This window comes from Saimiri boliviensis, chromosome 4 (genome assembly GCF_048565385.1).
Source record: "Saimiri boliviensis isolate mSaiBol1 chromosome 4, mSaiBol1.pri, whole genome shotgun sequence".
Lineage (NCBI taxonomy): Eukaryota > Metazoa > Chordata > Mammalia > Primates > Cebidae > Saimiri > Saimiri boliviensis.
In genome coordinates, this window is record NC_133452.1 from 23,131,555 (window position 1) to 23,159,168 (window position 27,614).

The 27,614-nt window shown below is 33.9% G+C and overlaps 1 protein-coding gene and 1 long non-coding RNA gene across 5 annotated transcripts in view; one reads left to right on the forward strand and one right to left on the reverse strand.

Moving 5' to 3' along the window:
* Positions 1 to 27,614, reverse strand: part of ADGB (androglobin) — a 222,578-nt gene that overhangs the window by 16,376 nt on the left and 178,588 nt on the right. For all 4 annotated transcript variants that reach the window (XM_074397308.1, XM_074397309.1, XM_074397307.1 and 1 more), the window contains 3 exons: positions 21,344 to 21,543; positions 16,323 to 16,434; positions 2,187 to 2,359 (listed from right to left, as the gene is read on the reverse strand). In XM_074397308.1, the coding sequence (XP_074253409.1) occupies positions 2,187 to 2,359; positions 16,323 to 16,434; positions 21,344 to 21,543 (485 nt within the window). The remainder of the gene's footprint in view (positions 1 to 2,186; positions 2,360 to 16,322; positions 16,435 to 21,343; positions 21,544 to 27,614) is intronic.
* Positions 281 to 26,375, forward strand: LOC141584245 (uncharacterized). The gene is made up of 4 exons (XR_012517160.1): positions 281 to 451; positions 7,381 to 7,510; positions 20,388 to 20,735; positions 22,153 to 26,375. It is a non-coding gene; the product is annotated as an uncharacterized LOC141584245 (long non-coding RNA).

The window sequence follows — 27,614 nt, forward strand, 5'->3', positions numbered from 1 at the left end:
GGAAACTGCTTAATATTTAAAAGTAATAAGCTACTGACATATACCACAGACAGATATTATACTTAGATAAAGAAGTTAAGCACAAAAGGGTACATCATCTTGCATGTCATTTTTATGAAATTCCAGAGCAATTTAGGCAAAACAAATCTATGGTGACTGAAAGATCAGTCGTTACCAAATGAGATGTAAGAATTAGAAAACTGAATGCAAGGAAGTTTGAGATAATTCCTGAGCTTATGGAGATAATCTATAATTTATATCTTGATAGGGGCATGGATTACATGGTGAATACATGTGTCAAAAACTCACTGAATTTTACAGCTGCAATTTGTGCATTTCACTGTATGCAAATTTTCCTTAAAAACTGTATACATTAAATTCTAAATTGTACTTATGTTCACTGATAGCATCTCTTCACCAAAATGAGAGCACGGCAGTTGATCATTTCCAGGTCTGTATGTACTTGCTATATATTCATTATGAACATTAACAACATTTTAATGTCTCATAGGGTCACCTGCATGGACCATAGGCTGGGAGACAACTTTTACATAGGTGAGGCTCATAGGTGGCAACTGGGTAGGAAGAGAGGCTTGAAACTAATGTGGTTACATAGCACTTTACATAAGGTTGAGACTATGTCAGTTATCACTGATCAATAATGCAGCTGGGGAAGAGGGATTGGTATAACCATTGAATACAGTTTCCACCAGCAGTTTGGTTTCGGTGTTACCAAAATGACCTTGCTTTCTACAGTATTTCCCTAATATTCTGGTAAGACTCAACTTTCACAAGCAGAAATTATTTTTTTCCTCCTTTTAACACAGAGTACATTAGTTTTTATAATTTTTAAAACTGCTTAATAAATGAGTTTATCAGAAACTTTTCTGGGATCAAATCTTGATCAGGAAAGGGAGCACTGTGAAGATACTAAGGGAGGTCTTCTTGTAGGAATCTATGGATTGGGTTAATCTTACTTTACTTCCAAGGATAGACTTCAGCTAAGAAATAAAAGCTTTGAAATCTCTAGGAACCATTCCTGGAGTCTAAACAACAAGTCATTATGTCTTATTTGCTAATTTTCCTTTATTGTCTATTTTTCTAATGGTACTGACATCCTCCTTAGCTATTCCTGCTGGAAACCTGAGAGATATACTTTGTTCCTTCTTGTTCCTTAACACCCGCTTTGGATTGTTAACTACACTCCACCTTTTGTTTTCTAGATAGTTCTTGGTCTGTCCTACCCTTTCTTTCTTTTTTTCCTGTTCCTGACACACTTTGGACTCTTTTGCTTAGACTACTGAAGTACTTTCTTGAATTCTCTTCATCTCCAGTCTTTCCTCCTTTAAGTCCACACCCTTAAAAGCCATGAAGGTGTCTGAAATGTCAATCTGATCATGTTCATGTGCTTCTTAAATCCCCCGAGTTCCAGGCCTGCTTAACCTAGGCATAAACGGTGGGAAGATTTGGTTATCACAGGCATTTTGTTTAGAGTGCAGTGTTTTTAAGTAACTTGAAATTCTTTAGGCCTGTGCTTGTACTCCTCAAGTTTGCCATTGACATCCTCTTCCTCATTCTTCATCACTGCAATTTTCTAACTGGCCCTGAAGGAGTTTAGACTCATGACCTCTGGACCGTGTATAGAGTCCCAGCCTTCCAGTGAAGCTTTAAGGCCCTCTTTCAGCTGACCCTTACTGGCCCCTCCGGACTCATCTCTCATGCTTGAATGCTTTAAAAAACATTTTGAGTTGATTTTCATCTCATCCTGTCTTTGCTTATTAACTCGGTTCAGAACTCAGTTCCTCTTGGGAAAAGCTAGATCACAACCTATCTTTTCTACACTACACATACAACATTCAACATTGTAATTTTCAGTTTACCTTCGGTCTCCTCCATTATTGGACTGTGAATTCTTTTAGGGTTGGTACTAAACATAGTTCTCTTAGAAACCCAAGTGCCATGAATAGTGTTCTACATATTAAAGATTTAATTAATGGTTTTTGATACTGAACTAGAAAAGGGAGTTTGGAGAAGGTGTCTAAGGAATGTCCGCAAGGTATCGAGATGATTTCCGGAATCAGGGAGAAAGAATGTGTCACAGTTTTGTCTTCAGAAGAGATAGGCAAATAGGCATCCAGTGAACCTAAAATCATTAAATGACTCCAATAAAAAAATTTTACAGCCACCTGAGGGTCAAAGCGAGGTGCTTGTTTTTCTTTGGCTGTCTTTTCTTTTTCAGAAGACTTTTCTTTGCCTTTCCTCGTTATTTTGGAAGTTACTGAAGATTTTTGTCCCTCACTAATAGTGTGGGAGTCTGGGCTTCCTAAGGTAATTAACTCCTCATGTTTTTCACCATGAACTAGAGAGACATAAAAATAAAAACTTGTAAGTTATAATATAACAATAAAATAGTTTCACAAGGGACAAGGGAATCAACTCAGGGAAATGTGTTTAAGCTATCAGACTTGTATTTTCTAAAAAAACAGATTTTTATAAAGGTCTGTTTGACTCCTTTTCATAAAATTTACATATAATTCATATACCATACACTCACCGTTGATATGGATAAATCAATAGGCTTTGGTATATTTATAAGACTGTGTAACCATTACCACTATACAATTTATTTCCAATATAGGTGCCTTTTATTTCATTCATTGCATAATTGTGTTGGCTAATACTTGTAATACAATATTGAACTCATTTACTTGTGCTTTAATCTTTATTATTCCCTTACTTCTGCTTGGTTTGGACATAGCTTTCTCTTATTTTTCTAGTTTTCTAGTTTTTTAAGATGGAAGACAAGTTACTGATTTGTGATCTTATGTCATTGTAATAAAAGCATTTGCAGCTATATAGTTCTTTCAACACCACTTTTACCACATCCTCTGGTTTTCTGAAATTCATTCCTAAGAATTTCTTAGTTACTCTAGTGATTTCTTCCTTGATCCGTTGGTTAAGAGTATGTTGTCTAAGTTTCACATATTTGTGAAATTATCCAATTTTTTTCTTATCTCTTTCTTTCTACTTCCTTTCAATTGTGACCAGAAAATATGTTTGATGAATTTCCATAGTTTTACTTTTATTTAGACTTGTTTTATTTATTTATATATGGTCTATATTGCAGAATATTCCACATGTCCTTGAGAAGAGTATGTATTCTGCTATTGTTGAGTAGAGGATTCTAAAAGTATCTGTTAGGTCAAATTGGTTTACAGAGTTGTTCAAGCCTTCCATTTCCTTACTAATTTTTTGTTTAGTTGGTCTACTTGTTATTAAAATTGGGGTATTAAAGTTTCCAACTATTATTGTTGAATTGTCTATTTCTTCTTTCAATTCTGTCAGTTTTTGCTTCATGTATTTTGAATTATGTTGTTAGGTTCATATATGTTTATAATTGCTATATTGCTTGATGAAGTACCCAATTACCATTATAAAATATCCTTTTTTGTCTCTATTAACATTTTTAATCTTAGACCCATTTTGTCTGGTATTAGTATAGCCACTCCAGATCTCTTTTGGTTACTCTTTTCATGGTATTGTTTTTTCCACTTTTTTGCTCTCAAACTATTTGTATTTTTGAAACTGAATTGTGTTGCTTACAGAAAGCAAATAATTAGGTCACGTGATTGTTGGCCTTTTAGCCATCCTCTGCCTTTTAACTGGAGAGCTAACTTACATTTAAAATAATTATTAATATGATAAGATTTATGTCTGCTTTTTTACTATTTCTTACATACTATACTCTGTCTTTTTTATTTCTCAATTCCTCCACTACTGTTTACTGCTGTGCCATTTTAATTTCCTTGTTTTTTGTTTGTTTGTATACATTTTTGAGTTAGTTTCTTAGTGGTTGCTTGGGGATTATAATTAAAGCTTTAATTTATAACCATCTACTTTAGATTAAAACCAATTTAATTTCAATAGTATACAAAAACCTTGTTCATGTATTTCTATCCCCTTTATCTTGTTATTATCACAAATTTCATCTTGATACATATTGAGCCATCAACACAGACTTATGATTACTGCTTTAAGCTGTTGTCTGTTAAATCACACAGAAGAATACAAAGAGTGATAAGCAAAAAATACATTTATGCTGACTTTCATATTTGTCTATGTAGTTTTACTGATGCACTTAACTTCTTTATATAGATCCAAGTTACTGCCTAGTGTCTTCTTTTTAAGCAGGAATAACTTCCTTTAGTACTTTTTAGGGCAGGTTTTTTTTCAAAACAAACTGTCTCAGTTTGTTTTCAAAATAAATTGAAAAGTATTTTCAGTTGTTGTTTTTCTGGGATATCTTAATTTCTCCTTTATTTTTGAATGACAGCTTTTCTGGATACAAAATTCTTGGTTGATAATTCTATTTGCAGTTCTTTGAATATGTCTTCCCACTGGCTTCTGGTGTCCCTAGATTTTGATGTAAAAAGTTGGTGTTAAAATATTATTGAGTATTCTTTGTATGTGTTGAGCCACTTCTCCCTTGCTGCTTTTAAGATTCTGTCTTTCTCTTTAGAGAGTTTTTTATGGGGTGTCTAGCTCTGGGTCTCTGATTTGTGCTACTTGGAGTTTCTTTAACTTCCTGAATGTGTCAATTAATGTTTCTCATCAAATCAGAACATTTTCAGCCGTTATTTCTTAAATACACTTTCTGCCACTTTCTCTTTTTCTTCCCCTTCTGGAGTTCCCATTATGTATATGCTGGTATGTGTGTTGGTCTCCCATAAGTGTCTGAAGATCTGTTCCTTTTTCCTCATTCTGTATCCTCAGACTGCATCATCTCAGACTATCTATCATTTTGTGGAGAAAACTCTGCACAATCTGTAGTTTTGAGTCAGTTTTGTAAGTGGAGTCTTCCAGGAAATCATCTGTGGGAATTCACTCAGGGCGGTAGCAAAAATATTAAGGGAAAAATATTAGAAAAAGTTATAGAATGTAGTCTCAAACGCTTTTGGAAGGCCTAAGGGTTTTTTTCTATAGTTCTTGGCTAAAGGCAGCCTTGTCCCCTTAGTTAAATAAATTAGAGTAGAAACAAAGGAATGTGGGAGTTTACCTAACTAACTTGCTTACTCCTGGTCTTAACACTAACCTTTGAGCCAGATAGCCCTCTGGCAGGTGGGAAGGTCAACCAGGGATATTACCCAATAATGGTGTTTGCTTTAGGCATCCAGAACCTGTCCTTTGATCTTTAACCTCTAGTGGTGTTGACTCAAGCCTTTGTCAATTAAGCTTTATGAAATAAGTGCAAATCTCACTGGCTAGTGGGCACTGGCAGTTGCAAATGTTTACAGTGCTCTTCAGGGAGTCTGTAAGCAGCCATGGACCCTCAGCTGAACTAGCAAAGCATAATATCTGTGTGTCAGTGTACTTTATTCATTCATAGCTGAGTCAGGGTCTGCAGGACAGACCCCTGCAAGTGTTGACCCTGACAGTGGCACCCAGTGGAGGTGACCCTGACAATTATCAAACAAGTCAAATAATGATAAGTGTTTGAGAATAAGACCTGGAAATAAATCCAACTCCATTTTACTTCTTCTGCAATCTGCCAATATGTGCCAGGAATATTGGCTGGTTTTTATAATTATAATTATAATTATTATTATTATTATTATTATTATTATTTTCAAAACTACTGCTGAGCTGAGGAACAGGGACAAGTCAAAACACCATAAAGTTTCTTGTTCTTACAGAAATCCAGCTGTTTTTCTTGAATAAACAATCCTCAGTTGCTGTAGTTTCCAGAGTTCTGAAATAGTTGACTGTCATAATTTTTTGCCAGGTTTTTTATTGCTTTGATGGGGTTACTAATTTTTGGAGTTCCTACTCTGCCGTTTTCACTGACGTTCTCCAGGATTTATTTTCTGTCCAAACCTTCTGAGGATCTGTGCATGCTGTTTTTCTGAGATAGGACCCTGGGACAGTGGAAAGATTCACATAGCCTGGAGACCTTGTCACAAGTGCATGAAATTACAGAGCACTCTGTGGAGAAAAGCTAGATTACATTCTAAGCAGCTCAGCTCTTGCTTGTAATGGGTAGGACAGATGAATATTGACTGATTAAAAAGTGAGTAAAAAGTTTACAGAAAGAGAATAAAGTTATCTAAATGAGAGGAAAGATAAGGCCTAAAATTAGAGATCTAGAAACAACCACAAGAGAAGAAGAAGAAGAAGAAGAAAAAAAAAAGAAATAAAAACAAAGATTTTCATTAAAAAAACACATAGTAAAATCAACTTTTTTCAGAAACCCAAGATAGAAAGTCAGAGAGGCCACAGAGGACACCTTTTCCTGTACATTCTTTCACATCTTTTGTCAGCCATAAACTTCGGGGTGGCAGAAACATTGCCTTCAAGGAAATGCAAACTCAGTGCTGCTGCTTCTCAGTCTCCTCAGGCCTCCCCTGCCGCCAGCCTGCCCTTCATCTTAACCCAGAGATAAGGTAACCAGGCTTCAACCACCCTCACTGGCCATGGCTACCACTTCAGCTTCTGGTCCCAAGAAAATCCAGGTCTTAGTTATCTCAAAGCCAGCAGAGTATGGGGGTCACGGTATTTAAGAGCTCCATTTGTGGCCCACTTGAGATAAGCCAATCTCATGAAAACTGAGCTAGGATAACTCATTATTTTCAATTTGGGCTGCCAGACGAGTCTGTTACTAATAATGCTGTGTTTGTTGTCACAAAATAGTGCTGCTAATGCTGTGCTGATTGTAACACAACAATTCACAATTTTGGTGAATATACAGATCATACAGATAACCTGTAAAATGCACATATTGAGGCCCACCCCTCAGAGATTCCAACGCAGTAGTTGGGTGAGGTGCACAGAAATATGCAGTTTAAAATTTACCTCAAGTGATTCTTATACAAGTGGCCTGTAGGTTTACTTTGAGAAATACTGCTTTAAGAAGTCTGTACAGTTTTCCTTTTTGTCAGAGAAGTGCTGCAAAAGGATGGGCTGAAGGGAAGAATGCCAGTGGGTTAGGATTCAGAGGCCGAAGGTGCCCTCACAAGAGTGGTCCTCAAACTTTAGCCTGTGTCATAATCACTTGAAGGGCTTACCATAGAGCAGATTTCTGGGTACCAACCCTAAAGTTTCTGATTTGGTAGATCTGTGGTAGGGCCTCAAAATGTATGTTTTTCACAAGTTTCCAGATGGTGCTGAGGCAGCTGATCCAAGGACCACACTTTGAGAACCACTGGTTTACTTTTAGAAAAGTATAATTACCTTTCCCCAACATGAAGGATATTAACCTTATGCTCCATTAACCCTTTCTAAAAATTAAATATGGAAGTGGCGAGGGGAAATTATTTAAATTATTTATTTATTTGTTGAAAATAATATTTATTGAATCTTTACTATGTTTCTTTCTTTTTTAAGTCCTAAAACATCGTGGGACATATTCAGAGAAGTTATGTAACTTACTCAAGTCTCCCAACTGATAAGAGCTGAATCTGTATTCAAATACAAGTTCCAAGGACCTGTCAGTCTCTTTCAGAACTGGAGTCTGGTAAGTCACCCCATTAGCAATGTAAAATAGTCATTGTTAATAATGCATATTTATCAATTGCCTGGTGCCCAGTTATTAGCTTCTTTAAAATTGGGGGACAGACCACCCTACCAGACTGCAAAAGGACTGTGAGCACTCTTATAAAGTGGAAGCTTGCCCTTCTGCCAGCAATCCCAACTGCTAAGAAGTGTTGCTGTGGGGAAAATCCTTTGGTCAAATAGTCAAATGACCGGGAGGTAAATTCTGGCTCAGCTGTTAAATAGGTTAACTTTTGTAGGTTTATTACATTCTTTGAGTCTAAGTTTCCTTATCTGTGTAATGGAGATCCGAGCACCATACCCACAGAGCTTAAAATAATCAATATAGAGCATTTAAAATAGGATCCTATCTGGTATCATACACCCACTGGGTTTTTTAAATGCTTAACAAATGTCAGCTGAAATTGAATCTCAAACTGCCCCATGAAGCATTTCTGGGGCTTTCCTGTTTTACTACACATAGCTTTTAGTGTTTCAGTAATACATTTAGGTGTTGTTTGATTCCACTAAAGTTAACATATTACAATATTCAAGTTTACATACACAAAATACCTACTAAAGTGTCAGGCACACAGGCACACAGCAGGCATGTGCCATCCTTCTTCTTTACATTCTTAATATATGGAATAAAATAATTTCCAAATTTTTTAATAGCAAAATTTGGGGTAACCTTTTCTCACATAAATTTAAGTTCTTTGAAGGCCAGAACATCATTCTATATCTCATTTTAAATTCCTAATTTCATCTAGCATAATGTTGAACTAATGATTTTTATTTATTATCAGATTGTTAAATATGTAAAGCTTTACAGGAAATACATATGTATTGGGAGTACATATAGCAATAAGATGCAAGAAAAAAATCTAAGAATTATGAAACATGTTACTTCACATTGCATATTCAGGTAATCAGAAGACCTGTAGAGGAAATGATCATTGGAATAAATTAATATACCCCTGGAAAAGAGGAAGTGCTCAGGGAGTATTTGTTGATGAAATGAACTCTAAAGGCCATTGATATTATGCCTTTAGGTCTCGTCTTACAGTATCTTCCATATATCCAGAACATAGTAGACAGAAATCTTCAGGGGACAACAAAACATACAAACTGTAAAAATTCAGTTTTGTTTTTACAATTAAAATTCATTGCTTAGATTTACATATCAGAAATAAAATCTGGTTAGGATTTGAAAATTTACATATTTCTAAGCTAGAATACTTGTTTAGAACAAAGTATACATTTATCAATTACAGTCATACTTGGTCAATATAAACAGAAAAGTCTCTCTCTATATAAGTAACATATAATATGTAATTAATAATGTTGGGTTTCCTCAAAGACCTTAAATTGGCTATACCATACATTCACTGTGCCAAAGAAAGAACTTCAGTATAATATTAATTAGAGTTAGAGGAATAGTGTTATAATCCTGCTAATAAAATTGAGTGAGACTTGAAACCAAATATTTTTGAGAATGACAAAGTTTATATTTATTTTTGCAAATAGATTAGAACTTCAAAGAGCCAAGCGAACAACACAAAAATGTAACATATTGGCAAAAGGAATTTAAGATCACGACACCAGTAATTATAGATGAATGCAGGTGACATCACTAAGTACTATCCGCTCAAGGTTCTCCAGCCTTCTATTTTCTTAAGTGACCATGAGCCATCTTCGTAAGCAATTTTTAACAAAAGTTAGGTATTAAAATATACTAAAGGTGGCACTGTTGCCTCATGTTAACCAGAGGCCAAGCTTTCTAAAAATTTATAATAGAAATATCCGAGGTTGTACTTAGCCATATTTCAGGCCTTATTCTTTTTTGTCATGGGTTATAAAGATATGAATTTTTGAAAAAAAAATTATTTATTGTATTTTTCATATAAATTGTTGAGTCTAAATGAGTAAGTGGGGCAATACTGACTTTAGAATGCATATCAAATTTAACCTAGGTCAGCAGTTAACTAAAGAAAAACAAACAAACAAACCCTTGAGCAATTTCTTCTGGATAAAAAGATTTATATTTGAAAAGTAAGCTGGCTGAGCATGATGGTTCATGCCTGTAATCCCAGCAATTTGGGAGGCTGATGCAGGCAGATTGCTTGAGGCCAGGAATTTGAGACCAGCCTGGCCAACATGGTGAAATCCCATCTCTACTGAAAATATACACATTAGCTGGGCATGGTGGCGCACACCTGTAATCCCAGCTACTTGGGAGGCTGAGGTATAAGAATCCCTTCAGCCCAGGAGGGATTCTTGAAATGAAAAAAAAAAAAAAAAGTAAAAAGAAAAAAGTAAGCTAAGTGGATAACTTAAAGACATTATTAACTGAATTTTTCTATGTATGTAATTTTTCCATGTGTGCAGTAACTGATTAAGTGAAATATATCATACACATCAAATTAGAGCAGGTAGATTTTGTGTTGTGTATATAACTGATAAATAGCAGCTGACATATAGACATGCTTTAATTTAATCAAATTGACTAAGTATTTATAAACATGGCATTAAAGACCTAATTATTCTGAATTTGAAAGCTGCTTGACTTTCAAGAAGATTGCCCAACAAAATATTCTTTCAAACAAAATTTTCCTACTTCATTTTAAATACAATTTAATTCTGAATTTCTTTGCTGCTTTTCAGCAACACACATATTATGTAATGCAAGGTGTAATTTAATTTTAGCAGCTGCTTATTCTCCCATAAAATTTTCAAATGTGATATCAGGAAAGAAAACATAATTATTTCTAAAGACTTATTTTGTCTTTGGAATACATAATAATGATAATGCCATTTTGTTGAGTGTTCATTCATATTATTAATTTTGTACCATTACTCAATTCTACGTATTTACATTATTCTGTTTCATGAATTATACTGCTATGTTCATTTTGGATATTAATGTTTTTATTTATTTTTCCTCTAGAATCTTACTAGTTACCCATTACTATAGAGAAAAACATAATATACATCATATATGCCTGATAGATGTCTTTATCTATGTTACTTCATGTTCACTAAAGTAATATAGATAAAGACATCTATCAGAGGTGCAGTAAAGATATGAAACTAGAACTACTGTATATTATTATTTTTCCTCATTCAAAAGCCCTAGACAGAATTTAATTTCCATTAGAATTCCTAACTGTGCTAGCCACTAGCTGTGTGACTGAGGACAAGTTTCTTAAACTGTCTGTATCCAAGTGCCCTCATCTGTAAAATGACAGCACTGTAGTAATAACACCTACCTCATAAGTTTATTGGGAGGATTAATTGGGTCCATATATGTAAAGTCCTTCTTGGATTAATTGGGTCATACATGTAAAGCCCTTCTTGGTCTGGTTGGTATGCCAACAGTATCACCACTACCACCAGTATTGTTAGGACAATACAAATTGTTAGAAAGTATCTAAATAGCTTACATGATATGGTGGAAGATTCTGGGCTTTAGGTAAATCAGACTTATGTTAGAACCTTCACTCTGCTCCTTCCTAGCTATGCAAACTCAGGCAAATTATTCATAGCATCTAAGGCTCATTTCATCTGTAAAATTGAAATGGTAATGACTACTCCCCAGAGCCTTTGTGAGAATTGAGAAGAATGAATGAAAACTACTAAGTAGAATAAGATGCACAAAATAGCACTCAATTATAATTAGAATAATTAAACTCCTAGATCTCTCCTGAGTTTCTTGTTTATAAAATTAAAAAGTATCATTTTTTTCCTGATTAAAATTGTATGTGCTCATTTAAAACTTCTCATTTATATTTTTTTATTAAAATTTGTTTTTAGATATTAAAACATAAATGAAAAGGTAAAATCACTAATAATTTCAACACCCAGAACCAATTACTGTAACATATTCGTATATATGATCTTTGTATTTTTCTGAGTGTATGCCTTTCCTTCTCCTACCCATAAATGTATTTTTGAAGAGTAGTGGTAGTTTAGGGTCACTAATGTCTAATGTTATGAAGTTATAATATTAATAATACTGAATATCTGTGAACTAAAGTGAGAGAAAACATTTCTCATCTTTCCTCCCCACTATTCCTGATGCAGAAGGAAATGGGAATGGCCTTGAATGGTGAGCCGCATGCAGACAGCTCTCCTTGTTTCTGTCCCTCGTGTTCTGTATCTTCTCTAGCAGGACTCAGTCTCTCCTTAGGCACCTCTGAAGCCCAGTAAGTGGTTCTGTGAGTGGTGTGAGTCCAGCACTGGCTCCTGGATACAGCCTGAGACACATTCTTCTTTGTGCTACTTCTAAATCCAAGGCAAAGCTTTATTTTCCACGCTTGGTATCCTTCGAGACTTTGTTGTATGATACAAGCTATTTTATATTTTACCCTCATTTCCTCCATAACATTTCAAGGTGTCATTTCTTTTTTAATAAATATCCCCAATTTATAAAATTTTACATAACACATGCAACATATAAGTACTGAAACAAAATTTCTAATTATCACAGAAAATATACACAGATATTCAAATTATGTATATATATATGTTATATATATAATCTAGTCAAATATATATTTCATATAATAAACAATTTATTTTATGATAAATGATGTATATTATGTTTATTATATATTATATATAATTACACATTAATATAGGGAAAAAATAATACAGCCCATATACAAACTTCTGTGTTCACTAAAGTAATACAAAAACATCTATCAGAGAAACAGTAAAGATCTGAAACCAGTGCTACGGTATTTTGTTATTTTCCCCATTCAAATGCCCTTGATGGAATTTAATTTCGATTAGAATTCCTAGCTGTGCCAGCAACCAGCTGTGTAATATATATACAATAAATATATGTATTTAATTAAGTTTAAGAGTATTTTGAGATATTTTTCTTTTGCACCATATTAGACATTAGTTTACCTTAGAGAGTTGGGAGAAAACAATTCTAGTCAATTGCGTTGTACTATATGATGCTATTTTTCCTGAAAAGCTTAAATTTTTTCATAAATACCTCCTCCTTATTTTTGCACGTTTTTATGAATCTTGTTTAGACATTTTTCAGAAACAGGTTTTCCTTATGAACAATATCTTCAATTGAATTCAGCAAGGTTCCGTATTTTTCCTTTTATGATTTATGATGGGATTATTTGTTTCCTGTCATATGCATCTGGGTTTACAGTTTATAATTGCTATAACAGTAGCATGACTATTTTGAGCTTGTTGAGATAGGTGTAACACACTACTATAATATAGAAATCAGAAGTGTAAAGAGTTACAGGCAACTCATGAAAAAGCCCACGCTAGCCAAAACAAAACAAAACAAAAACAAACAAATCAAAACAGTTATTCTCTGATCCACTGAAATTCCTAATCCTCAGAAATGTAATGTAAAATCTAATAGTCCTATAAATTATCCTTGAAGAATAAAGTGGAAATGAGAATAGCTTTGGTGAATACACAAGCACATACAAAACTGTGCTGTTTCATTATTCTTTCATTTCTATAATTGTGAATATTTTCTTTGCACTTAAATCTTTAGCATAAAATTTTAATTCTGCCGATATTAAGCATGTACTCTTACCTACTTCTTTGCAGCAGGGGAACACAAAATTACTACATGATTTGTAACATCCATTTTTTTTCAAGCAGTTTTCTATTGATTGACAGAGAAAAAGGAGAGAGAGAATTTGGTGGGTGCCAGGAGCGGGGGCACAGTATGAGCTAAGAGATTGTGGTTTGAACCACAGAGGAAGAAGGAGTAGGGTAATGGTTACCTTAAGGGAGAACAAAAGTGGCACCTTGATTGGAAAAACAAAGAGAACATGGTAACATGCAAAGAAAAATAAACAACTCATAGATATTTTCCCTTTTTTTGAGACGGAGTCTTGCTCTGTCACCAGGCTGGAGTGCAGTGGCACAGTCTCGGCTCACTGCAACCTCCACCTCCCAGGTTCAAGTGATTCTTCTGCCTCGGCCTCCCGTGTAGCTGGGACTACAGGTGCATGACAAACGCCTGGCTAATTTTTGTATTTTTAGTTGAGACGGGGGTTTCACCATGTTGGCCAGGATGTTTTCCATCTCTTGACCTTGTGATCTACCCGCCTCAGCCTCCCAAAGTGCTGGGATTACACGCGTGAGCCACCGCATCCGGCAATTGTTTTCATTTATTTTTCATTAGAAAAATTGGTGGGTGTGGGTGATCAATTGCAAAATAATCAAAGAGCTCAAATTCAGCTGTAGATAATCCATAACACACGGTTAGGGAATGTTAGGTGGGTCCAGGAAACCTTCACAGCTGAAGACCAGAGAAGGGAATTGGGCCAGAAACAGTCTCAGAGAGCAAGCTGCAGGGAAGTGATTGCCAAAGTCAACTGCCTGTGCAAACCACAAGGGAATCAATGGGCGAATTCGGCTTTAGATGTGGCCTGCAAGGAGTTTTCAGCTACCATATGACATTCACTCACAGAATAATTGTATTCTCTTCTAGTAGGCAAGGATAGGAGATTGAAGCCTTGTCTGCCATTTCAGACATTCTCTATATGCTGGGCTTTGGGGGTGTTGGCTTTACGAGGGGAGGCAGAAGTAGAATGGGCAGATGTTTTGGCAAAATTCATATTTTGAATTTTGACATGACTATCCAGGGAATGTGTGAAAGTGTTTTTATGTAAAACACTATGGAGCAGTAGTAGAGCCACTTGTTCAAAAAACGATGTTTGAACACCCTAGTGTCTGCTCTGGGAGTTATCCACATTAACACACATGAACAGCAAAGAGACGGCAACTCTGTGGCTCCTGCGCTACCACTTTTTCTTCCTGTGCCTATGTGGGACATTGATAAAAGATCACAAAACTTTCTCATTGAGCCTGAACATGGCCTCAGAATCTTGTCAACACAGCAGGCCAGGATGCCGTTAGGATTTACACATACCTGAGGTCGCTGGTGTGGCATGTTCATGCATTCATTCAATAAACACTTATTGCATCTCCTGCTAGTGCTAGAGATACAATTATGAGACTGAGAAAGAACACCAACCCTGACCAATGATTGAGGAACAGCAGAGGAGGTTGCACAGTGTGATGCCCTTGGGATTTCTGCAGTGTGATGTGTTGCTATGGAAGCATGCTTGATACATTTGGGTGGAAATGGGAACTCTCGGTGTCATATATTTTTATAGTTTTTCCTTGAATTTTAAGACACATACTAGAATCTATATGTTCTAATAAAGCAAGCCTAGCAATAACAGTTTTCTCTTAACTTCTATATACACAAACCTTAATAAACTCTTTCCTGATCAGGTCCAGGCAGATAATAGAAGCAAGCAAACACCTGAACAGAGTTGTTGGCAATCAATAAATAAGGGTAATAATAACAGGAGTAGCTTATACATATCCTTTCATTTACTCATTCAGCAAATATTGTGGGGTGCTTACTGTGCATATGGGATCTAACTAGGGATAATGCAAGGGATGAAACAGGCAAAATGGACAAAACTCCTCATTCTTCTGCCTGTGCCACCACAACATGAAAATCAAGGGCATAGTCAGCTTGAGATGTGGCCTGCCAGGAGCTTTAAAGCTTCCATATGACATTTACTCACAGAACAATTGTGTTCTCTTCTAGTAGTCAAGAATAGGAAATTGAATACTTGTCTGCTATTTCAGACATTCTCAGTGTGCTGGGCTGTGGGGGTGTTGGCTTTAGGAGGGGAGGCAAAAATAAAATGGGCAGGTGTTTTGGCAAAATTCATATTCCATGAGTATTCAAGGAATGTGTGAAAGTGTTTTTATGCTAGGGAGCAGTGGCACAGCCACTTGTTCAAAAAACAATGTTTGAACACCCCGGTGTCTCCTCTGGGAGTTATCCACGTAACACACATGAATAGCAAAGAGACAGTGACTCTGTGTCTTGCATTCTAATAGAGGAATATAAATAATAAATAAATAAAATTTTGTTTCTTAGAGGACAATAAGGACTAAGAGTTTGTGTCTTATCATAAGTGTGTTGTATGTCCACTAAAAATTCTGAATGATGACAAAGCCTGCTTTGGTGTGGGCTACCATCAAGTATTTGAATTCAGAAAACGGGGCCCAGGAAAAAAATAGAGGCTTTTACATTTTATGTTATGCCCTTTTGTACTGCATTTTTAAAAAAATAACATGCATATATTATTTTTACAATTAGGCAATCTAGCTTAAATTTGACAAAGAATATAAATAGAAAATACACATTCTTTCAGATTTCAATTATTAGATTGCCCAATGGGATATAAAGCTTACAGAGAGAAGCTGTTGGAGATTTCCTTTTGATTCTCTTTTTTGAAAGCAACAAGCTTCCTAGTCAGGTATATTGAGAGCAGTTTATATTTCGAAAAAATAAACCAGAGTACTCTTTCACTAGAAAACTCTTCTTGTAGAATTGAAGAATTTGTGAACTATTTCAAGAGCTTATATTTAATGCTATATATTCTCAACAAATATAATTTTATAGGTAGAAAAATTTTGTATATATTTTTGAAATATTCAGAAGTATAATCAATTAGTAATTTTTACTAATTAGACAAAATGTGCTTAAATTACATCTAACTAATCATATTTTTTTCTTATAAACATACAGTAAAAATATTGATGCATATAATCGATTAACAGGAAATCAACAGGAAATGTCACAGGATATAGAGTACAAATTATAATGTATAATAAAACAAAATTATATTTTCATGACTAAATTTATTATTAAATATTTAAATATCAACTTATTATTCAAATGTAAAGTGCATGTATAAACATTTAGGGTGACATACCTTTGGTATCATTTTTCTTTAAGTCTTTCAGTGCTTGAACAAATATCAGCTGACTTTCAGTGAGAGGCCAACTGTTATACAACACCAAACACTGTATAATATACTTGTAATTCTGTGAAATAAAGTGCAGTGTTAAAAATGATAAGAACATACATGGCATTTGCCTACTGTCATTATTCTAGGTACATGATAAATGCATAGTTTTCTAGGTCAGTCATAATTTAGTTAAATAATGCTGGATATTCTCCAAAATTCTGTAACACTTCAGGTTCTAAAAGTTTAATAGCCTCGCATCCCCATCAATACCTGCCACTCCCATCTCTATAATTTTTGCTATTGCTGTGGCTAGAAAGTGAAATCTCACTGCTTTTGTATTTGGCATTTTTAAGATTACTATAGAGTTTGAGTATTTTTTAAAGCTGTTGGCCTTTAGGGTTTTGTCTTCTTTGTGATCATGGCACAAAAAAATAGTCTCCTATGTTATCTATTATCAGTTTTATGGATTGAAATTTTACAATGAAATCTTCAATATATCTGGAATACCTTCAGGTATGATATTAGCTAGTGACCCAGTTTTATTTCTCTCCATGGAGATGTAAATTTCCTAGTACAACCTACTCAACAGCCTGTCTTCTCTTCATTGGTTTATGGTGTTGCCTCTATTCTATATTAAATTTTCATTAAAATATGGATCTGTTTCTATTTTACTTTCTCTTATTGCTCCGTTTACCTATGTGTGCATTAATTAAAACTATTTTTACTGCTATAACTTTTTGTTTTTGGAAATATTAAGATGCACTTTTCTCTTTTTTTCCCCAAGTTTCCTTAGCTATTTGTGAATTATTATTCATCCCTATGAATTTTAAAGTTTTGTATTTTTAGAAAATTTTGGAAAAACACAGTGGAAATTTTGATTGGGATTGCATTGAATTTAAAGGCAGATGGAGGATAACATGTCTTTATACTGTTACGGCATCTCACTGAAAAGCACAAAATAACTTCTCTATGTATTCATGTATATTCTTCAGTTGGTTGGATCACTTTCTATAGCCTTTATTCAAGTGTTAAGCTTTTCTATGTGGAAAACTGATATAATTTTGGTTAATTCCTGGGTATTTTGTGATTTTGTTGCTATCATGAAAGGCATCATATTCTGATGTCTAATGCATAGTACTGGTGTAGAGGAAAGCTACTGATTTTGGTAAGTTGTAGTAGCAGCACAGCATAGTGATTAAGGGCATGACCTCATGAGCTAGAGCTGTCTGGGTTGAAGTCCTGCTTTAGCACAAACCAGCTGTTTGGCCTTGAGCAAGTCACTTAAGCTTCCTGTGCTCCAGGTTCCTTGACTATGACACCAAGATAATAAGAACACTTACTTTAAGAGGCTGAGGCAGGTGAGTTACCTGAGGTCAGGAGTTCAAGATCAGCCTGGCCAACATAGTAGAGAAACTCTTTCTCGACTAAAAATACAAAAAAATTAACCGAGTGCTGGGAGCACGTGCCTATAATCCCAGCTACTCTGGAGGGTGAGGCAGGAGAATCACTTGAACCTGAGAGGCAGAAGTTGCAGTGAGCTGAGATTGCACCATTGCACTGCAGCCTAGATAGAATGAGACTTCATCTCGGAAAAAAACAAAAACCAAAAACCAAACCCCACCCCCCCAAAAAAGAAAAAGAAAATAAGTTGATGGGGAGAATTAAAGCTCTATGTGAGAAGTACATAGTATCAGGTGCATAGTAATTAATAAGTACATCAATATATTAGTTATTACTATTAATGTCTTTGGCAATCTTAAATTCTCTTAGTTCTGAAAATTGCTAAAATCTCTTAGTTTGGAAAATTGTTTATTCCGCTGTTTTTTCTTGGGCATATGATCATATTATCTGTGAATAACTCAATGATTATTTAGAATAATCTTTTAATTATTTTGTTCCTTGTATCATTGGTCTGGCTTTACATTATCATAATATTTCAGTATCAATAAATATTAACAACGATAGCAAGCATTCTTTTCTTATTCCAATTTTAATAGGAACACACTTAAACTTTCTGCATTACTATAATGTTTTTGTATATGAGATTTGTCCATTAAGTGTAAAATTTTGGGCATGTAACATTTATGATTAAGAAGTTCTCTTCTATGCCTAGTTCGCTAACCGCACTTTTTAGAAATCCATAAACAAATGTTAAACTTTATCAAATGTTTCAGGATTATGATTGTTCTCATCTAATCTACTACTCTAGGAACTAATACTGACAGATTTTCTAATGGTAAAAGATTTCTGAATTTCGGAGAAGAATTCTGTCTGATTGCTTAATACACTGTTAGAAATGGATACCAATTATGTTATTTGTAATTTTTAATCTATATTTATAAATAAATTTTATTCATTTTTGTGTTACTTTTATGTGGTTTTGGAATCAGGATTACATTAACCTCTTAAAAAGGACTGGAAAGTTATATTGCTTTTTTGTTTTCTGCAACAATTACTTTTTAAAAGTCTGTTAGATCTATCCTATAAAGCCAAATGGGCCCATGGTTTTTTGGAAAGGGAAGACTTAGAGGACTTTGAATTGTCATTTCAATTTTATTATTCTTTACTGTTTCATTCAGATTTTATATTTTCTTGTGAGTCAACTTTGCCATTTCTCCTCTTCTCCACCCTCAGGAAGTTACATGCTTTCCCCTCACCCCCAGGCTTATTTTATTTTATTTATTTTATATTTTTTGAGACAGAGTCTCGCTCAATTGCCCAGCCTGGAGTGTAGTGTTGAGATCTTGGCTCACTGCAACTTCCACCTCCCAAATCAAAGCAATTTTCATGCTTCAGCCTCTCAAGTAGCAGGAATGACAGGCACATGCCACCACACCTGGCTAATTTTTTGTATTTTTAATACAGAAAGGGTTTCTCTGTCATGTTGGCCAAGCTGGTCTCGAACTCCTGGTTTCAAGTGATCCACCTGTCTCAGCCTCCCAAAGTGCTGGAATTATAGGCATGAGCCACTGTACCTGCCATCCCCCTCACTCCCACTATCCCTTAGATTTTATATTTGCTAGCACAGAGCTGCTTCTAACACACTTTTTTTTTTAAACCATTGTTGTTACACTTCTACCCTATTTTTTGTTCTGTATTTGATTAATTTATATCTTCTCTCCTCTTTTCTTTTTTTCTTAATTGGTCTTACTAGAAGCATGTATATTTTATTATTCATTAAAAGCAGGTTAGGCTTTATTAATATTTTTTATTCCACATTTCATTGATTTCTGCTCTCATAGTTATTAAAATCCTTTCTTCTTTTTCTTTGAGTTATTTTTGTTCTTTTTCTGAACTTTTATTTCAACAGCTTAAGTCATTTATTTTTAATCATTCCTATTTCCTAATTCGTCTAAAAGCAGCATTGTATATTTTACTATTAAAAATAGTAGTAAACAAATGCTATTCTAGATGTTGCATACAAATTTTGATTGTTATTGAATCCTACCTATTTCATAATTTCTTTTCTAATATTCTTTTAAACTAAAAGATTATTTAGTATATTTAGTATGTTTTATTTAGTTTTCACATTTATAAGATTTAAAACTTGCTGTTAATTATTAGTTTCTAGTTTATTGCATTATGTTCAGGTAAGAATCTAAACAAAAGGAATAACTGGATTTTATTGAGGCTTGCGTTTATTGTCTATTACAGGATATTAAAAAAAATCTTTTGGGTGCTTAAAAAGTATCTTCTCTGTTTATTGGGTAAAGTGTTCCATATATATATATATATATATATATATATGATTAAGTTTATATTTAGATTTTTTTCAAATTCTCAGAATTGTATTTACTTATTTTGTAGCTTGATCTGTCAGTTTCCAAGAAACATGGGTTAAAATCTTTAATTATTCATGATTTACTTGTCTTTTTATTTCTGTAGTTCTAATAGTTACTGCTCTTTATTTATTGTGTCTGGATAGTTCAGTGCCTATGTATTAGTTATAGTCATATCTACTTGATTTATTCTACTTTTTCTTTTCATATAATGTTCCTATATGTATTGAGATATTAAAACTCTCACCAGGCTGGGCATGGTGGCTCACCAGCACTTTGGGAGGCTGAGACGGGCAGATCATGAGGACAGGAGTTTGAGACCAGTCTGGCCACATGGTGAAACCCCATCTCTACTAAAAATACAAAAAATTAGCCAGGTGTGGTGGCGGGTGCCTGTAATCCCAGCTACTCAGGAGACTGAGGCAGGAGAATGCTTGAACCCAGGAGGTGGAGGTTGCAGTGAGCTGAGATCAGACCATTGCACTCCAGCCCAGGTGACAGAGCAAGACTCCATCTCAAAACACCACCACCGCCACTACTACCACCACCACCAACAGCAAACTATCATCACAGTTCTCTCTTCGTTCATATTTTCCAGGTATGTTCTCCTATCTTTCTATCATTAAACTTTCTATAAAATTTTGTTTAAAAATGTCACTTTTGGTCTACTTATAGTTAGATCTTATTTTTATATAACTTTAAATTTTTAGCATTTTAATTGATTGATTGATTTGTATTTATTGTTATTTCTGTGATATTAACAATTATTTCTGGCATTTCAATTCTTTTAATTTAATTTAACTTTATTTTACTTTTTAGTTTCCAATGTCTAGGTCATGCTGTTTTGTAAATATATGCATTGTCCTTTTTCCTTTTAATTTTAAGCACATATGAAGTAATTTTTATTAATATATGACCTTTAATATGTGATCTTTATTAATACGTGACCTTCAAAGTTATATAGCCTCGTATAACCCAACTATAAAATCAGGTAATTACAGGCACATCATAGAGTTCATGTACAGATTAAATTTGCCATGTTTTTAAAGATCTCGGCATAGAGCAACTGTTCAAGATTATCTTATTTTCCAATTGTGGCTATACATTAGCAGCACTGCACATTATATATTAACTATTTTTAGGGAAAAGATTGTTTTATGTTAGATTTTTAGGAACAGTCCAACTGAACAATTGTTTTTACTGTACCTGTGGTGGTGTGGTGTAACTTCCTTCTGTAGTGGGGGTACTGGTAGTTTCCTCCTCCAAAAGAGGTAGACCAATATCTTGTATTGCACTTAAAGGTCTACCCTTAGGGGATTTCTGACTTCCTTGAGCAGATTTCTTCTTAACATACACTTCTTGCTCTTTCTTTGATGCAGAATGAAATGAAAGAACGTGCTTGCTAGCTGAATAGGAGAAATACTAAGTTAAAGTTAAAATATGTGATATACATAGTTATTACTGACTAAGTTAGTTACATATTTTTATAAAACACTCAAAGGAATAGGTCAATTCTTTTTGTTTTAATGAGATAAAAAACAATATGACTGGTTTATTAATCTTAAAGAAATCTACAATAATAATATGTGACATGCACAGAGCAGTGTATATTCTGAGTAACCACCTAAACCTAAAAGAGTATACAACAATTCAACAATTTTTTTTTCTGTTCAGAAGGAAATAAAATTTAATTTCTAAGAATTTTTGTCGCTAAAATTGCATTTTTAAAATGTGATAAGCAGCCTCAGTAGAAACTCATATAACTAACTGAACCATCCTATACACACAGCAGTTTCCACCACCTCTTAAGACACAACAGCTGATTATAATGATATGCCTGCTTCCTAGACAAAAGTTCACTGTCTCTGGATTAGCCCCATATTTGGAATCATAGCATTTTTAAAAAAATCTATGCACGTTAATATTGAACAAATCCAGCATGCTAACTTGCTCCAGAGTAAATCACTGTATGGTCTAAGACTAATAAACACCCCTCTCCTCCCCCTCACCACCAGCGTTTGCTCATATACCACAGTGCTGATGATGGCATGAAGAAAGAAACAGTAATCAAACTACTCCACTGCCAAGGGAAAGGTTATACTGAGGCTCAAACCATATTCTCTTTAGGTGGAGAAATGGGGTGCGTCTTTCTCAATGAAATACAGAAAAGATCCTGTGCTACAGTTGTGGCCAGGATTTATTTTGTGCCACTTGAATGACCCTAAGCTAACACCACACACTCTAATTTTCTCAGTGTTTAATGCCATGTATGTATGTTACCACACTTCTAAAAGACTTTCTCTTTACTTTTCAATTTTAAATTATTTTGTAATTAACAGATAGTATAAGTAACACTGATAGGTTTAAAAATGGAAATGTAATGAATGTTATTAATTCATGAAATGTGTATTGAAAGAACATAAGTGATTGACACAGGGATATTCTAATTCCAGCCATGACATTGGTCTTATTCTCCCACCACAAAAAATGATTAAAATGTACAAAGTGTATAAAGCAACTATTTTTAGCTACTGGAAAATATACAGTGCAGGAATGTGATCCTTGAGACAAGGGAAGCATACAATCAAAGGTGATCTCTTGATTTCCAGAGATTTCTTCATACAAGCACCTTACCAACTTTATACTGGGAACTATAGACCAAAGTAGTGAACAGCAGTGCTGCTAGGTTTAGGAACAAAGATGAGTGAGCAGGGCTCCTGTGACAACTAAAATTTGAGGTAGGATATCAGAAGGGAGCATATGAGCAGTAAAGGAGCTTAGAAATAGACATGGGGTCCACTTGAGTCTTTAGCTGAATTCCAAACTTCATTTGTACAAACACTCAACAATACCAGGCAAACAATAACTACTGGGGGTTAGTGAGCTTAATGAAGAGTCTGGTAGTTGCACAGTGTTGGGAGACATTGAACTTCTGACCTGTCAAAATGAAGGGAATTCAATGAATACACTGAGCAACCAGCTGAGATCCAAGAAAGGCCAAACTTTAAGAGTAGAACTACTCTAACACTAGTGTCATGGTAACTCTAGAACTGACTTAATAAGCTCAGGACCAGGAACAAGCTAAGCTGTCAATAAATTAACTGCCCACCAGAACAAGATTCAACACTCTTTCCATTAAAAGAGCCGAATCTAGACTCTTAGCAGTGTAGCACACACAATATACAGCACACAATCAATCTGATATAATAAGCAGAAAATGTGAGAATACTATTACATATATAATAATATATAATAATATAATAATGAGAGTATAGTCAATAGAAATAGATACAAATGTTGAACTCATAAAAAAAGGACTTCAAAATAGCTATTTAAAATTTGCTTAAGGATTTATAAAAAAAAAAGATGAACATACTGAGTGAGCAAATGGTGAATATCACAGAAAAATGAAATATATGAAGAATCATAATGAAATTTCAGATCTGACTATATCTGAAATGAAAAATATCTGGATAGATTTAAATAACAGATTGTCAAATTCAGAAGCAAAGATTAGTAAACTCAAATACAAGCAATAGAAATGATTGAAATAGAAGCACAGAGTGAAAAAACTTGTACAGAGGATATGTAATTCATGGTATGGTATTGTGGGAGATGGAATAGTGACCCCCGCAAAAAAAAAGATATGTCCACCCAGTACCTTAGAATGTGATCTTATTTGACATAAAGGTGTTTGCAGTTCTAATTAAAGAAAAGATCCTAAGAAGACATCAACTTGGATTAGGATGAGCCCTAAATCCAATGATGGGTCTCCTTAAAGGAGCCAGAAAAAAGTAAAACACAGAGACCTACAGAAATAAGAGGGTCATGTGAAGATGTTGGCAGAGATAGGCCAGAGTTAAGCTGTCTCAAGGCAAGGAATACTGGGAGCCACTAAAAGCTAGAAGAAAGAAGAGGTTCTCTCCTAGAGCTTTCAATGGCAGTATGACCTGGACAACATCTTGATTTCAGACTTCTGTCTTCCAGGACTGTAAGGGAATTAATGTTCATTGTGTTAAGCCATCCACTTTATGTTAATTTGCCATGGCAGTCCTGGAGAATGAATACTGGTATCAAATTGCCTAAAACATGTATTTTTAGTCCTAGGTAGAGAACCACTAAAAATAAAATTCATTAACTATAAACATAGTAAAGTATATGCAAAATCTGCTGATTTACAGTATAAAAGTTGCTGACAAAAACTGAAAACTAAAATTGAGGTATGTACTGTATTCATGAACCAGAAAGCTCAGTTTTGTTATGAAGTTAGTGGTCCCCAAGTTCAATGCCATCCAAATCCAAATCAAAAGCTACACTTTTGAAGAAAATGCAGTGTTGGTGGAAGAGTAGTTATTTAGATCAATTGATCCAGAGTCCAAACATAGACCCATACACACATGGTCCAGTTAATTTTGACTAAAATATCAAGGTAATTAAATGAAGAAAATACCGTCTTTTCAATACACAGTGCCAGAACAACTGGATATCTACATGGAATAAAAATAATCTTGACCCCCTACCTCAAACCATACATAAATATTATTTCAAGATGTTGTATTAAACATGCATGCTAAGATTATAAAATTTCTAGGATAAAACATGAAATAAAATATTCATGGTCCTAGAATAGGTAAATATTTCTTAGATAAAATACAAATAGTACCAATTTTTTAACAACTTCAATTTTATAAAAATTAAAAGCTTTTGTTCTTTTAAAGTTGCTGTTAAGGAAGTGAAAAAACAAAGCTTAGAATAAAAGATCATGTTGGCAAAGCATATATTTGATGAAGAACTTGTATCCAGAAGATACAGAGTATATGAAGAACAGGTTAATAATAATAATAATAAAGACAACTATAAGAATATTGGTGTAATGTGTGAATAAATCCTTTCATCAATAAGTTATACACATGGTCAGTAAGCACACATAAAATGCTCAACATCATTAGTCAAAAAGGGAAACGCAAATTAGATTAGAAAGAAATAGTATGATATATACACTAGAATGATTGATTAGAAACATTGACGACAATGAAAGTGAGCAAAAATGTGAGAAATCAGAATTTTTATACCTTTTTGGGAATGTAAAATGATACAATCCATTTGATAAACTTTTTGCCATTTATAAATAAATGTACACATATGTCAAACTCAGACATATCAATTCAACTCCTGAATATTGATCCAAGTGAAATGAAAACAAAAAGTCCAAAAAAGGATTTGTACAAACATGTCTTCATCAGCTTTAGTCAACATATCCTAAAACTCCAATAAACCCATATATCCAATAGGAGAATGGATAAACAAAGTGTGGTATCTCCATGAAATGGAATTAATACTCAGAAACACGGATAGAAATAGAATAGCATTACATGCAATAACATAGATATAACTTGAAAACATTATGCTGAGCAAAAGAAGCCTATGTCAAAGATTAACACTGTATGGTTCTACTTTTATGAAGTTCTAGAACAGGCAAAACTAGTCTACTGTGATGGAAATGTGAACAGTGATTGCCTCTTTGGGGGTGAGGAAATTGAATGGAAATGGCCTGCAGTATCTTCTGGGTAACAGAAATGTTTTATATCTTGTTAGTGGTGTGGGTCACACTGAAGTATGTACTTATCAAAATGTTGATTTGTACTTTTTGCTGTATATAAATTATACTTTAATAAAAAATTAAAAATGTATGACACAAAGGCCCTGTCCTTTACTTACTTCCATCCACTAGCCATTAATTTATAACTCATTTTTTTACAAAAAATTAGAAACACATATGAAAAAGGGCAAATTTCCCTAATATATGATACTATATAAATCAATTAGAAAAAAAAAATAGCTAACTTTAAAAAAATGGGAAAGCACTTAAAAATCTGCAAAGAAGGTAATACAAAAAGAGGAAATATAAGACATAAAAATATTTTAAAATCTCACTAAAGACAAATTAAATATAAATTAATATTTTTAGCATTCAAGTGACAAAAGTCAAGAAATACAGAACTCACTCTGTCAATCAGGGGAGTATGGATAATACATTTACGCAAACTCCGTAGAGGACAGCTGGACAATATATAAGAAAATTACAACACATATATCCATTCACTGACCCAGTAGTTCTACTTCTAAACATTTATTGAATACATGTGCATGCACAAGTTCAGAAAATTATATACACAGGTTATCTGTAAAAATTCATCCTTGAATTTTAAAGATTGGGTGTATCACATATCACTCTTTGTAGGAGCCTCATATAGCCATATGAAGTAAAATAATATATTATTCCTTGGCTATAGGGCTTCCTCAAATACTCAATTACTTATAATGTAAATTTTAAGGAAAATTATAAATTTCCAAAAGTACAAATTTTAAAATTAGAAATTTTACAAAACATTCAACATCACAAAATTTATGTTAACATTTTAGCATGAGTATTAGTATATGATTTTATTTCCGAAAAATTATAAGATACACAGATATTCCATAAATTCCTATGATATGATTCAAAACCTAAAGAGATCTGTATATAAGATTTGTGACTGGCTCACTTTGAACTCCTGCATCCTTGCAATAGAGTTTATTATCTCTTTTTTAGCCCAAGATTGTTTGTGTACAGAGTATATTTCAAGGTAGTGTGTCATATCCTGTAAACACAGACACACACACACACAGACACACACACATATTTTTTGCATGTATTAATATTTTTGGTGAGAGTACTCCAGAAATACATACAGTAAAGAATATGTAAATAGATTTGTTTCCAAGAGAAGCTGCTGAAAAGAGTAATTTTTAAATTTAAGGTCTGCTTATGTATAAACACAAATTAATAGCATCAATTTAAAAATAACATCCCGTTTGAAGTCTAAATGAAGAAATTATCTAATTCACAGTAGTAGTTCTATCAATCTGTATGGAGAAACTTTTTAATCTTTTCCACGAAACACAAAAGAGGTCATGAATAAATGGAAATAGTCTTTTCTTGCAAGCAAATTCGATATTGTAACAATGTCAGTTCTTCTAAAATTAATGTATTGATATAATCAAGATAGTTAGAAGAAAAACAATTATTTTTGTGTGTTTTGAGGAAAACTTGAAAAATTGTATTAAAGTTTATCTGGAAATCCTCATGGAAAAACAGGAATATCAGGTAAAATAAAAGCCATTATAGATGTTGGCTCTACTTTTGAATCAGTTTCTTATCCCTGACCCAATTACCCTTCGACTCAATTTTTCTGTATCATTCTTGACCACAAGTAAACTTATAAAAATACATTTTAAACATTTATGTACACTTCTCTTATAAATGGTAAATTTTGAGCTAAATAATGACTAAACTAGATGACAAACTATAAACAGTGTTACCTACAAGAATTTAAATATGTCAGAGAAAATTGGTAGTGCTAATTAGCTAATTAAGGAAAAAGTGTGAGGTCATACATAGCATAAGAGAGCTGCATGTAAGTGCCCACTAAGGTTT